The sequence below is a fragment of the Elgaria multicarinata genome, chromosome 9, assembly GCF_023053635.1.
Source record: "Elgaria multicarinata webbii isolate HBS135686 ecotype San Diego chromosome 9, rElgMul1.1.pri, whole genome shotgun sequence".
In the NCBI taxonomy this organism is placed as follows: domain Eukaryota; kingdom Metazoa; phylum Chordata; class Lepidosauria; order Squamata; family Anguidae; genus Elgaria; species Elgaria multicarinata.
In genome coordinates, this window is record NC_086179.1 from 61,950,491 (window position 1) to 61,965,590 (window position 15,100).

Sequence of the window (15,100 nt, forward strand, 5' to 3'; positions counted from 1 at the left end):
TTAGATCTGGTCTTCGAACCTCACCGCAATAATGGAGGCTGTTTATCTACAACCCCCAATAGTGGACCAGATATTGGAATAATAGAGCGAAAAAATGGTGGCCTAGTTCTTCAGCCCTGCTCGATGGTTATAGATGTACATCCCCATGGAGGACAACACCCATTCTGGGCATCGGTTCAAAGTGCTAACTTAAACCTCAAATGGCTGCTAAATATTCAGCCATCATATTTGTTGGCTGTGGAACTACTTTTCTCTTCACCTGTTTATAAGAGGTACCTATTGAAGTTTACTAAACCTACCACCCCAAATTTACTAATGAAGGAAAAACTTTTTCTGCACACTGTGGGGATCTACCCATCACGGCTTTTTAAAGATCTCCAGGTTAAACCATTAATATCCATCAAAAGCCGCTCTAATTCTATCCTCCAGCTGCAGTGTAATGCCCCCAAACTGAGTAGCAGCAAATCCATGGCTTTTTCAACTGCGGTGACTGAAGAAGTAGATTTACCACACAAAAGCTTTATACCATCCTCCTGCCTACTGTGTGAAGACCAGCCTCAAAGCATTCAGCAATCTCCGAGCAGGCCCTCCGACTCCCTTATCTTGGAACAGGAACTGTTTCCTGATTCACTTCATTCGGGGGTGGAGGTCGATTTCTTTTGTGCTCAGCCCTTGGTCGAAGGGCAACATACCATCTCTACCTTGCAAGATCTGATAACTTTTGGCCAAGACACTCCTGTGAAAGTTGACAATGTTCGTCTGACGTCGTGCCTCTATCCAGGAGTGCTGCATACATCGGTGGGGAGCAAGACGTCATCCATCCCATCCTGCCAACTGCCACAGCTGTCTGGAGGGCTGCCTAATGCTAATCAAGTAGGGCCGACATCAGAGTTAATATTGCCCAGTATCATCGATTCCGACCCACAGCTTCCATCGAACCACATGACAGCAAAAAGGAACGGCTGCATTCAGAGGGACATGGATGGATCACTGATCGGGATTACCCCACTGGATTGATGCCAGTGGCCCCAGGGTGATTCCTACCTCAGGATCATATCCTGGAATATTGCAGGCTGGGCAAACAAACGTTGGGATAGCTGCTTTTGTCAATATATCTCTTGCTTTGATGTAATCTTGCTTCAGGAAACCTGGGCCATGGACACTGTTGTTGTTAATGGATTTTCCTCCTACTCTTTGAATGCTCACCGGGTAAATAAGAAAGGCGGTCCAAGGGGTGGCCTTGCCATTCTGGTGTCCTCTTCACTGATAGCTAAGGTTACTGAATTAGAAAACTGTGAACAACTGGTGTTTGGAATTTGCTTGGAAATTAATGCTAGTCACTTTATTTTTGTGAATGTTTATATCCCTCCTGCTAAATCCAATGAGCAGATCAAGAAACTCTGGCATAAAGTAGAGAGCTATTTATCCACTCAAATTATTAGGTTCCCTGATGCATATTTATATATTCTGGGTGACTTTAATGCCAGGATTGGCTCCAATAACAACGATCTAGAAGCAAGATACCCTATCTTGAGCGAACTTAGGGAAAATCGAAAATTTCCACACAGAAACTCAAAAGATCAGTTTCTGAATTATGCTGGCTTTTGCCTGGCTCAACTTCAGCTCAGTCTAGATTTAATTATTTTAAATGGGGTGGACCTTTGGGAAGGCTCAGGTGAATTTACCTTCTCAAATTTATTTGGTTCAAGCACAATAGATTATGGGCTGGCGTCTAGAAATGCCTTCCAGTTAGTTTATCATTTTTATATAGGTACCAGAACCTGTAGCGATCACCAGCCTTTAACCCTTACTTTATGTGCCCCAACTCCTAATTTAAGACCACCCCATACCCATTTAACTGATATCCTGTTTGAGTGCCCACACAGAATAAGGGTAAAATGGTCTGATAAATTAAGCAGTCTTCTAGAGGAAAGATTAAACTCCGATTCAATAATTCGATTAAGATCAGCAATTTTGTGCAAGGAATCGGCTGCATCCTCTATAAAAGCATATGATGATTTAATCGACTCCTTCCAAGATGCTTTAACTCATGCAGGCAGGTCAGCCCCAGACAATACTGCCCCTATGATCTATAAGGGCCCTACTTGGTTTGATAGAGAATGTTACCTGAAGAAAAATGAGTTAAGGGAGTCTTATATAACCTACAGAAAATCGGGCTACAATTATCTCCCTTCGACCTATTTTCAGCTAAAAAAGCAATATAAGTCCCTCATAGCCCAAAAAAGACGCCAAGCTGAACGAAACTCCTGGTCCCTGTTGTTAAATGCCTCCTTGAATAATGATTCAAAAATGTTTTGGCAGATTGTGTCGGGCGCCTTACGATCCAACTGCCAAGCACCCAGTTGTACAATTCCAGCTCAGGTCTGGGAGGATCATTTCAGAGCCATTTTCACCGACCCAGACACTATACAATCAGCTCAGGTTGATATGCAGGATGTCACTTTCTCTTCCCTCCCCCCCTGGAATTCAGTCTCTAAGGAGGAAGTGATTGAATTAATCCAACAACTTAAAGGGGGTAAGGCACCCGGCATAGATTTTATCCCTGCTGAATTTATTAAAATCAATCAGGATTGGTGGGCCCCTTTGTTAGCTGCTCTTTTTACCGTTATAAATCAATCTGGCAAAATCCCTGACAGTTGGAGACACGCAATTGTGGTTCCGATATACAAAAAGGGACATCCAAAGGATCCTGGGAATTTTAGACCTATCAGCCTCCTCTCAATAATAGGCAAGCTCTATGCTCGATTTCTATCTAATAGACTAACTGACATCCTCGAGGCCAATAATGTTGTCACGGAGGCCCAAGCTGCCTTTAGAAAGAATCATTCCACTTCTGATCATGGTCTGATTCTTTTTCACTTAGCCGAGAAACATCTTAAGTTTCTACGTAGCAAACTGTTTGTCGCCTTCATGGATCTGAAGTCCGCTTTTGACTCCATCCCTAGAACTAAACTATGGGAGAAATTAGATAAAATCCTGGTGGACAAAAGACTTCTTAATCTTATAATGGTTCTATACAGCGACAGCAGGATGCAAGTTAGATGTGGCACACAGGGACAGCTTTCAAATGAAATTCCTATGTCTAGAGGAGTAAGACAGGGCTGTATCCTCGCACCTACACTATTTAACCTATACATAAATGATATTGAGGAAGCCCTGTCTGACCATGAAGGACACTTGCCCAAACTTGGCGCAAGGAAAATTCCTATTTTACTTTACGCAGACGATGCTGTTATTCTCTCCCGCTCTAGACCTGGTTTGAAACATCTTTTAATGAAATTCTCCAACTTTTGTTTGACCAACGATCTGAAAATTAATTTTGAGAAATCTAAAGTCATGGTCTTTGAAAATAGATTTTCTCAACGTCGGTGGTCCCTTGATGGGCATATCCTGGAACAGGTGAAAATTTTCTCTTACCTGGGGCTGCTATTCCATCATACCCTGTCCTGGAGTGCCCATAGATCGGCCACCCTTAATAAAGCTTCAGTCAGTTCAGCTGTAATAACACGCTTTTTCTTTACTAAAGGGGGAATGTTTATACCGTCTGCCATCAAAGTGTTTAATGCCAAGTCTGCAGCCCAGCTTTTATATGCCTCCAATATCTGGATAGGGGGATTAACATCTGAGATAGGCTGCAGACAAGGTTTTTGAGGACCCTTCTTCAACTCCCAAAGTGTGTCCCTAATTCGGTACTTTTGTTGGAAACCGGGGAAAGCTCTCTTTCGCTTAGGGCTTGGTGGTCTGCCTTAAAATTGTGGATGGAAGTAAGTCTTTTTGGGAGGGGCTCAGGTCTGCTTCCCTGTCTGGCTCAGGACAACTACGTGAACAGCTGGTCCAAGCTTCTTGCCAGGAAGGCAGCTTCAATAGGTCTCTCCTCTTCCCTCCTCCTTAATCTGGGCTTGAATTTTGCTTTTAAAGCTATCAAACAAAGACTGTGGGATATAGCCTTCTGCGACTTACGTGCTCGCTCTCATGTTTCTTGCTCTCCCAGTGCATTGCACGTTCATTACGTTGGGCCTCTTCAGCTGGCTGACTATCTAAAGAACTTGTCAGTCGCTAAATATCGTATTGCCTTCTCCAAGGCCAGATGCAATGTTTACTCTATTGAATTACTTCAGGGCAGATATGCTGGTATCCCTTATCAGGAACGACGGTGCCCCTGTAGGAATACGGAAGTGGAGACGATGGAGCATATCCTTCTGTCCTGTAGCTTTTATAATCAGGCCCGCCATCTTATGATTACCCCATTGTTGAGCAAACTGCCCAGAACTTCAGGCAAATTTTATGTTAGAAGATAAGTCTTCAAGTGTAACTTTGGCTGTTGCTAAATTTCTTACAGTGGCGGCCAAGATTAGAGCTCTTTGTGTATTAGACTAAAGTTGATAATAGCTCTAATTGTATGATTTCATGTCTGATTCTTGTGTTTGGTTGTTTGTTGTTTGTTTGTTTTCTTTTTATGGATCTATAGATCGCAATAAAGAAAGTAAGTAAGTTAAAGCTCTGACCGCCAGAAACTAAGCCTTATGAGATCCATTTCAACCTTTTAGAATGGGAGAAAAACACACAAAGCCAGATGGTTGGCGGAAAGGGGAAGGCTTTGGCCTTCTGGGAAACCTGGAGGGCTGCAACAGGACAGGATTAAGATCTGGTGTGCTCGAACCTACAGTTTAACTTCAATTGATGGTTTAAACTGGCTTTAAAACTTTTGCTCATCTTTCTCTATTTTACTGTAGTTATTTTTTAAATTGATGTTTCATTGCATTTTTAAATAACCCCAAAATGGTATATAAATGCCTAGCATAAATATAGAGGTGATTAATGATGTTACATTCTGTCAGTTTTGCAATGAATATGTTCTTTTCATATGTTCTTCCCCCACCCTCCAGCATCTAACTACTTTTATTAAGTACTCCTACTATTCCCCCCCCCGCCCCTAGCTATTAACTTCATTACTGCTGGTGAAGCACCAAGCGATGGATTCCAAATCTAAGCAAATTGAGGGCTTAAACTGTAAAAATCTGGGAGCTACTGCATGCATTGGTACTAAATGTATACCCACAGATAAATGGGTAAAGGACTCCAAACTTATAACTCAATTCTATGCATGTTTACTTGGATGTAGGTCCCACTGTGTTCAATCCCACTTAAATGGGATTGAACATACCGTGTCTTACTTCTGAATAGACGCGAATAAGACTGATCTGTTAGTGTCACCTCAGCATCTGTTAACTGATTAAACATAGAGGTCATCTTACCTGCCAGGCAGAAAATGAAACAGGTTGTAACAAAATGACTGGTTAAAGACTGCAGCTTCATCTTCACAAGGATATTAATTCACAAGGATTTCTGTCTTGCCACACTGAACTTCAGATAATTGAAAATAGCTGACCATAAAGAGAAGAAAAAAGGAATAACTTACTTTGTTTCTGACCAATGAATAGCTGATTGAATAAGTATAGACAGTGTATAAAAATATTGTTAGATCTTTGAAACACACAATTCTTACTATCACAATTATTTATTTATTTATTTAATTAATTAATTATTGCATTTCTATACCACCCAATAGCCGAAGCTCTCTGGGCGGTTTACATGTGATAGTAATTATGGCTTTAACTTCACATAATGATGCTGATCAAGATTGTGGCTTTCCTGTTGCTAATAGCAGTAAGGAAATAGTAGTATTGCTTGCAGGGATCGCTGGGGGAGGGGGAAAGTTAAAGTCTGTACCACCAGAAATCTTGATCAGGATTGTCACCAGCATTGTTGGGGGTGGGACAGGCTCGAACTTTGCCCCCACAGCTATCCTGTGGCTATCCCCACTTCGCTATCCCCACAGCTATCAGCGGGCAAACAGCAATCTGTCCCCAGCGACCAGCTCAGAGTGGCCAGCATACTATCCACACAGAGCAGTATCCTATTCATCACTAACACTAAAGTAAATTATGTTTATTTCTCGTGCAACACCAATATCATTTTCTGGCATGATGGGTTTTCCAGGGCATTCCGCAAATCAAGCAAAGTATTGGTACTGCGCCAGAGATAGCTTACACTATCAAAACATAATTAATGTTATCACTAGTTAGCACTAGTGCTGAAGAGGATACGTGTCATCACCTATCTATAGAACAAGATACTTATATCTTCTCTACAACTTCAGAGATCAATAAAAAAAATTATGTTCAAGACACTGCCCAGTTGTCTCCCCTTCTGAAAGACCTTTTCCTTTTTACCTACCCAAACAATAATTTGCTATTAATTACTGAAAGTTATTTGAACTGGCCAACCTCTTCCATATCACATACTTTACCTTAGCCTAGCATGGAATATTTGTTCAAAGCCTAGTTCAAAACATTTGCACAGCAGTAATATGAATTCTAAAATTTAAATTACCGCAAAATGGTTCACCAAATTAAATTGAGATAATAGAGTAAGTCTATGCAGTACTAATGATAATTACTCATGAAGCATGTCAAATGCTACAACCTACTCATTTCACTTTGACTTACAAAGGTTTAACAGTAAGTGGTATGCAACTGAACTATTTCTTTGGAATATGGTCATTGCTTTTTCTTCCTCTTTCTTTCTTTTTTAAGCAAAACAGGTTCCATTTTGAAAATCTGTCTCAATCTCTATATCATAGATTCTCTACTAGAAGCCGAATATCACGGAGAATGTATTAAGAAGCAAAGGCAGTTAAATTCCATGTTGTAAATACTCATTAATGAGTGTCAAAGGGTACATGGAAGAAGGAAGGTTGTGCCCTTTTTTATACTTCAAAAGAGCAGAAGCTAAGTGTAAGTCTGTCTACCTTTATTCACCTAATGAGAAGCAAAAGTAGTGAAGCTTTTTCATATACTGCTATGACAAATGTCCTCAGAGCTGACTGCTATTAAAAGAGAGAGTACACCAGCTCCTTTCTATAAATCTGAAAGCTGCAACTGAGCAGAATATTTCAGCTCAGATGCCCAAATAGCAGTTCAAACTGATCTAAGGGATTCACCGTTTCAAAAGTCAGATTTGGATGTGCTGAGTTCATGCGTATTCATCCTGCCTATCATTTTGTTAAGGATCTAAAGACCTTTTGCTCAGTAACTCTGAATTTTTGTTGAGAGATCGGGGGAGGGGAGAGAGAGAAGGGTTTGCCATTAGTGAAAAATGTTTCTATCCTGAAAGTTAATCTTTAAGTAGATATAGTCTGATTTAGGGCAGAATTAGACATTACAAAAGGAATAGAGCTGCCACCATTGCAAACAGGATAGCGGTTTCTACATGCCTTGGGAGATTCCCCAGGTATGCAAAAGTATATAATTTTGTAAATTAAAAGAGGAAGTAATGAACCCAAAAGAGCTAAATGAAGACAGAGCATACCATGGAGTGCTGTGTGTCACTTGGAAAAAAAAAGGGGGGGAAAGAACAGGGGAGAGTGAATTATCTCATTGGAACTCCTAGAAGCGTATAATATTCTGTAGGAAGGCATAGATAGAAAAAAGGAATCTCACAGATTCAACTTACCTATTTCTTCAATTCTAAGACACACTTTTCCCCCCATATAAACATCTCTAAAAATGGGGTGCGTCTTAGAATCGCAGGTGTGTGTTAGGATTTTTTTTCCTGTTGGTGGTACTGAAATTAGTGTGCGTCTTTCAATCGATGGCGTCTTACAATCGAAGAAATACGGTATATATATTTGGAAGAAAAACATGGCTGCCTACAAATAAAGTATCAGTTTCTACACACTCCCTAGGTGCGTAGTAGTATAGGTTTATAAATTAAAAAGACACATCCTCCTACCCTGCCAAAAGCCCAATGAAGACCAAGTATTGTAGTGGCCTCCAGCAGCCATAGAATGTTATCAATTTTTAAAAGGAGAAATGGGGGCAAGGGGGAATGGGCCTGCTTGAATCTGTAAAGGCTTATAATATCCTCTGGAGAAGGCCATGACTTGTTGTTGTGTAAAGCCCTGAACCAGAAACACTCCTCTTGGGGAAGTGCTACAAGTGCTATTTGCCCTCTCCAATTCCTGGGCTCTTCCATGGGCTTGGGTGGTAAACTATTTTCAGCTGTGAAAAACTTGCTTTAAGAGAAAAAAATATTGAGACCAGCTAACATCTGCTCATTTTGAAAGACTGCTGCCAAGGATTGAAAATTAGTCATAATGGTTATGGTATGAAATTACTCAGTGTCTTGATCCCTTGGCTGCATTTCTGATGCTTTCTTAATTATGACAAATACTTCTATGACTGAAGCCAGACACAATATAAAAACAGAGCTCCCAGCTAGTTCACGGAACTCTGAGTCCCTGCTTTACCACAGCCTTACCAGATGAGAATAACAACCCATCCACTTTGCTCCTGTTCATGTCTTCCCTCCCTTTCTACTGCTCCTTCTTCCCCCTTTTATGGGGGGGGGGGGGTTGAGGAGCTAATAGACCCCACTGCAGCTGAATGCCTGAAACAGGCCTGAAATGGGGGGAGATGTGCCACTTTCATTTCACACAACTAGTGCAGGAGACTGTGGCAGCAGACTCAAGTGAGAAAACAAGAGGGTGGACAAAGGAAAGACAAGACTGACTATTTAAAGCAGTTCAATTAGCTGCTAAGCTAGTCAGTTCAATGTCAAAACTCAGCTTGCAGCACACCTGAAGAATGTGCTGCAAGTCTTCTTTCTGTATGAGTCTGTCTTCACTCAATGGCTTCTATGTTTAGGAATACTATTGACACATAATGACTTGAAAATTGCTCTGGTGTATAGGTTTGAAGGCTATCATTCACTACCAGTGCTCAGGTCTTCTGTCCTACCATATCATTTTGAAATTGTTGTTTTCCTTCTCTCTCATCTTCTCAAAATGCTGTGGTTGAACTAAAATGTGTGTGCGGGGGGGGGGGGAGGGGGTTTTCACTCTCACTTTTTCTTTGCTTTCTGACCAAACAAAATGCAAGTCTGCTTCCACAAGTTCTTCATTGGCTTGCTATATACATAAAAGCCACAGCTAGACCTAAGGTTTATCCTGGGATCATCCAGGGTTCGCCCCTGCCTGAGCACTGGATCCCCTGTGTGTCACCTAGATGAACAGGGTTGACCCCTGGACAATCCAGGGATAAACCTTAGGTCTAGCTATGGGCTCAGTGTGGTTATGCCCTAAATGGAACCATGTGGGTACAGCTTCAATGGGCAACTATGTGTGCTAAATAGCTCTCTACATGGCTGTGGCAATTTGAATCATGCCAATGAACCCTGTTGTGGTTGAAATCACAAGTACACATGGCACCACTTCATATGAACTGTTTTTCCTGAAGCACTGTATTTGTGCACTTATACTTCAAGTGGTAACCACATCACTGTCCACACATATAAATTGGAAATAAAAAGACAAGTCTCAGTACATGATTCTGAAATTGACTTGATCTGTAAAGCAATATATTCTACTCCCTAAATACTTTGCGCTAACAAAGACATATTTTTATGTGCTTTTGCTGGAGCATATAATGATCCACCATGATTTGCAATCAAAGTGTATCATTGCTATTCTGCAAACTTTTAAGACATATTTCTTTGTCTCTTATAAAAATCTAATCTAGTCTCTAGAGACTAGAGTCTTAGATTACAGTTTTATCAAAGAGCCACTCTAGAGGCTAGAATGACAGCAGCAGTGCCTTTTTTATTTCCACAGGAAAGCCTATAATCCTCCAGCAATAATGATCATGTAAGAAAGCATTTATTTTTTACAGCTTTGTCAATGGACTGGAAGGAGAATCTAAAAGTGAAGAAAAGAAAGAATGGGGCCAAAATTAAGTAATACAATTGTATCAAGTACCTTGTCAGTGTTGGAAGGGTAAAGAAACTGAGGAGAAAGAAGCAATGACCATTGAACTGAAAGGTGGTGGGGGATATGAGGTTTAGGGCTCAATCCTATGCATGTTTAGACAGGAAAAAATACTACAACTTCCAGCATGTCCCAGTCATCCAAGCTGGCTTGGGGTTTCTGCGAATTGTAGGTTTTTTCCTGTTTAAAAATGCATAGGATTGTGGCCTTAATTCATTTACAAACAATTGTACACCAACTAAGGAAATATTTCTAATGCTAGAGCGGCACATGTGAGGACTCTTTCAACCAATGATACAGCAGTGGAAACTAGATTTACACTAAATGTATTGTACCAAAACCCAACATATAAACGTCTCTTTTTTTCATAGATTTCAAAGTAACTGAAATATTATATGTACATGCAAAGCTTTCTTATATAGAGACAGACTATTGATCCACCTAGTCTAGCAATTTCTATTCCAACCAGGAGTGGCTCTCTCAGGGGTCCATGTAGAAGTCATTTTCATCCTGTTAACTGGAAATGCTGGGGAGTGAACCTGGGGGCTTTATATGAGAATAAAACAGGTGTTCAGGAACTGAACTATGGTGCATCTCCATATAATGTATTTAGCAGGATTAAAGAGAAAACAAATCAGGTAGGTTATCCCATTGGTTTAACAAATCTGAACCACTCTTTTGTAAACCTACAACACTCATTACTTCTAAGCACTTCCCAAAACCATGATAAGTTCTAGGGCTACTGCTAACCGGATTTAGCTTTCTTTGGAGGAGAGAATTCTGGAGACTTGTGACATTTTTGGCAATATGTGATTTATTTACAATACACAAATGGAGGCAAGTGGCATGTGCACCTGTACTAAACTGCTTCCTCGCATTAGAAAAGGGCACCCTGTATCCCATGACCTTTACCCTTCACATAATTCTCTGCCCTCCCACTCTCTCCAAAATGGCATCTTTTGTTCCTTCACATATACACCTTATGTTGGTTCTTCTCCTCAGTTGAAGTGGGGAGCAGGTCACCTTCTCAAAACCCTGAAGGCTAACACTCAAGAGAGATGTCTAGATATCTCATAATCATTAGCTCCCACTGAACAAGTATCAATCACACACCTTCATCCATAATGAAGCAACTTCCCTAATAATGGTAGGCATAATCCCATGTTTATTAAAATACATTGTTTATTTCAAATAATCATAGTTAAAATTAGCCACAGTTTATGGTTCTGACAACACACTAAACTGTTTAATTTAAAAGAGAACCAGAAGGTTCTGATCTACTTGTGATGGGGCTAGAGAGGAAAGAAGCATGCCTCTTAATGCTAAACCGTGTTACATCTGTAAGCAGTCCAACCATGAGATTATTAATATTTAATCCTTCTAGACTGACAAAGCTCATGGCTGACCATCAGCTAGACACTCTGCATCAGTCTACCTAATTCAGATTTATGGCAAGGAAAATATGGGTTACCGTATTTCTTCGATTGTAAGACGCCATCGATTGTAAGACGCACACTAATTTCAGTATCACCAACAGAAAAAAAGCTTTGATTCTAAGAAATAATAAACGCACCTGCGATTCTAAGACGCACCCAGTTTTTAGAGATGTTTATATGGGAAAAAAGTGCTTCTTAGAATCGAAGAAATACATGGTATCTCCATGTACACTGTCCTGGGAGAATTCAGATGTGATCAGTCAAAATGTTTGAAAGCTAATTGCTTTCATGAAGTTTTGTAAATAAGATTCTGAAATCCAAACTATGCAAAATTAACTGATTATTCTTAGCATCTCAGAATAAGGCCATAGCAAAAGACATTTTTAAAAAACAAAAAATCCAAAACCTGCTACCACTGAGGACAAGCTCAGTAGGCGATTTCCCCCCTCCAAACTGTGTGTTTCCTAGCAACTCCTAAATGGAGTGCCTTTTTAACATCAGTCACTTGCTTCTGTTGAGAATGCTTAAAACATCTCTTTCATTCCATGAATAAACAATATAAATTAGACAACTAGGCAGCTGCAAGTTAGAAAGAAAGGAAAAACAATCCAGTCTCCATTTGGTTTGGAATAATGCAACTTGTGACTTTATTTTAAATCTTAAATACATTTTATTAGCCAGACATTGTTAGATAAGAGTTAATGGGTGATTTTAAAATAGATTGGCCAATGGCCAGATTATTTCATGCTAATATCTAGCCTTAAATGGGCTTATTAAATGAATCACTTGTTTACTTAAAAAAATGGAAGATGCAAAAAAACTTGTAAATCAAGTCAGCAGTTTCTTACATCATAGACATTACATATGAGGAGATAAGAATAAATTATAATTTCCTAAATTATATTAAAAATATTGATCTAAATGCATTAACTTTGGATGAGAAAATATGTGACTATATACTGCAGGACGGGAATGGGTGAGCACCTGTTTGCTCTTCTGAAAAGATGATTTTGCTGGTCAACAGTTCAATAATAAAGAAAAACAATTTCTGCCTTTTCAAAGCCTTCCTTCCTTATCTGCTCCTCTTCCCTGTCCCCAGTTAGTGCCCCTTTTCCCCAAGGGCAGGGGTTGGGAAACATTTTTACTCTAGGGGTTGTATTGGCTCCCTGACAACCCCAGGGGGCAAATGATGTCAGGGTATAGGGCTACACCTCCTGACGTCATTCACTACTGCTTTGCTATATGAAGACCCCATGCATCTAAGCCCCTGCCTTCGCAGCTGGGGTAAAGGGTAGAGGAACACTCTTTCATGTCTCAGTTAGGGCAGCTTTATCTGCCCCACATCTTCAACCATTGGGAGGACATGGGGCAGGCGAAGAATTTAGAATGCCTCTTGCAATCGTAAAGGGAAGTGATGCAGTACATTATCTTCAACTATTGATTGGAGATAACAGTGGGAACGCCACTCTCTGTTGGTCTCCAGTCTGAAGGCTTAGGAAGGAGCCCAAACTTCCAGGTACCAAATGGGGAACCTCTGCAGTAGGGAGGTCTCCCATCCCTGCCAAAAAGGGAGAGAACTTCCTTTGGGAAAGGTAACAATTATTGGAGAGCAGTTAGTGGGCAAAAAAAGGCCCTTTAGGGCCTCTCCCATGTGGGAACCGACATACTCACAAGGTGTCCTCTTGGTGGAAAATGACTCACTGTGACTGTCCTTTCGTGACAGGTATTTTATTTATCACCAAGGAGAAACCTCTCCTGGTTCACTCACCTGCCCTCCATTCCTGGAACACCTCCTCCTTCCCCAAAGTAAGATTCTTTGGGAAAGTGGGGGTGGGGAGATTAGCAGGGAGGGTGAGAGAACAGATGAGTTGGGAGTGTAAGCCCATTTCATCATTGGCCCAGATCAAAGAAGAGCCCAACCTGAAATGTGGCTGATCAATGCGAGTGGATGGGACGATCCCTCAGGCTGCTGTAAAACTAATGCCACATATTTTCGTTTTAAAATTTAAGTGTTGTGTACCCTTCCTAAACACTGAGGGTGTGTTTTTCTTGATGTAATATAAAATATGCTCGTTGGATTTTGATATTTATTACATTTTTATCTTACCCTTCCTTGAAGGGGTCCAAAGTTTTATTCTCACAATTATCTTGTGATGTATGTTAGGCTGAGAGATGGTGAGTGGCTCCAACATCACCGAGTGTGCTTTGTGAGTGAGTGGGAATTTGAATCTGGATCTCATCAGTCCTAGTATGACACTCTAACATGCTTCAGTTGAAGAGTACTGTATATTCTTTTGCAATAAAGTTTTTATGAATGTGGCAATGAGCAGAATTGTGAAATTAATAAATGATGGTGAATATGTACAGTTTAATAATAGAAGAACACATTTTTCAATCTAGAGTTCTGTGCTGAGCTGTGTCCTCAAGTGAAGTGAGTAGGGCAGCCTCTTGAAAACAAGGTCACTTCTAGTGTACATGGGGGAAACTTTGCCTTAGTAAACGATTCAACAAACAGCATATTCATCTATAAATACATGATAGTAAAGACCTTAACATTTATATGTCTGAACAGCTAATAATCCTGTTAAAATACTGGTTTGTAATTACTGTATTTTGCCATTACTGGTCATCACATTATCAAACTGACTCCTTTCAGCCAGATTGTTCAGAGTTGCTCCTAACAGCCTCTTTCTTACTGCCATTCTCGACCCCTTCACTACCCAACCAGAAGAGACAACGCTCAACAGACATGGAAGAGGTTATGAGCTTGTACAATGCCTAAACAAAACCATGAACCTGGGTCATTATTCCTTACCCAACAGACTTTAAAGTTGCATTTTTGTTTTATTTTGATATTGCTTTGGCAATCAATTTAATGAATATTTGACTGGGTTCTGAAATGACAAAAAAAAATACCTGCTCCTCCTCCTCTACTAATTACTATCCCAAAACATGCCAGCCTACAGGCAATTTAAAAAGTTATCATTAAAAACAGAAAAGAAAATAATATTGCTGGGTCTTGCATCTAAAAGGATTGGTTTAAAAGATTTAAGAAAGGCCTAACAGAAGATGGCATTTACTTTTGTGCCCACAAATAAAAAATCCATACTAAGAACCTTGTACAGAGAATTCAAGTCTATGTAATGAAAATGCATGCTTAATGCAAGACTTCTTTTTAGGCTAAGCCTATGTAGCACGTTATAGATAACATGCATAAAAATGAAGCAACTATTAATTCCACTCTTCATGAGAACTCTTGTTCAACCCCAATCTATGGTTCTTATGATTGTGCCTAAAAAATAAGGGAAGGATTTAATAGCTTTCTTAGCCATGTCATTACTTTCTGAGATGACACCTATCTGTAATAAAAACAGGATAACTGGCCAATGCCAGAATAAAAACATCTCTTACTCTTTTTTATTTTTCAAGCACAGGATTTATATTTATCGCACTGTTCCTCATGGCAGATGATATGAAAGTTAAATATTATGTTTTTAAAATCTATGCAATTATCATGAGAAACACGTCATTTCTTTCTCTCTCTCTTCCTCACATACACACACATTTTCGCACACTGGACCCTGTTGAGTCCAATTTAAATGATAAAGGAATTGCACCCAACAATCTTTGTACAATCCCACAGAAGTGAAACATGTTACATGGCGTCTTTCAAACATTTCCAGTTGATAAAAGTGATATCAATTTACATCTCAGCTGGACTTCAGACATTCCCCACAAGAGGTATTAAGATTTAAATACAATGTGCCACATCTGCAAAATCTTTGCAAAGTTTATAGTCCATATTACAATTTATACT

At 40.0% G+C, this 15,100-nt stretch overlaps 1 protein-coding gene across 1 annotated transcript in view; it reads right to left on the reverse strand.

Annotated features, from left to right (window-relative positions):
• CNTN1 (contactin 1) overlaps positions 1–15,100 on the reverse strand; it is a 119,597-nt gene that overhangs the window by 80,781 nt on the left and 23,716 nt on the right. Inside the window, exon 3 of the mRNA XM_063133998.1 lies at positions 5,277–5,405. Within this exon, the coding sequence (XP_062990068.1) occupies positions 5,277–5,337 (61 nt within the window). The 5' untranslated portion in view covers positions 5,338–5,405. The remainder of the gene's footprint in view (positions 1–5,276; positions 5,406–15,100) is intronic.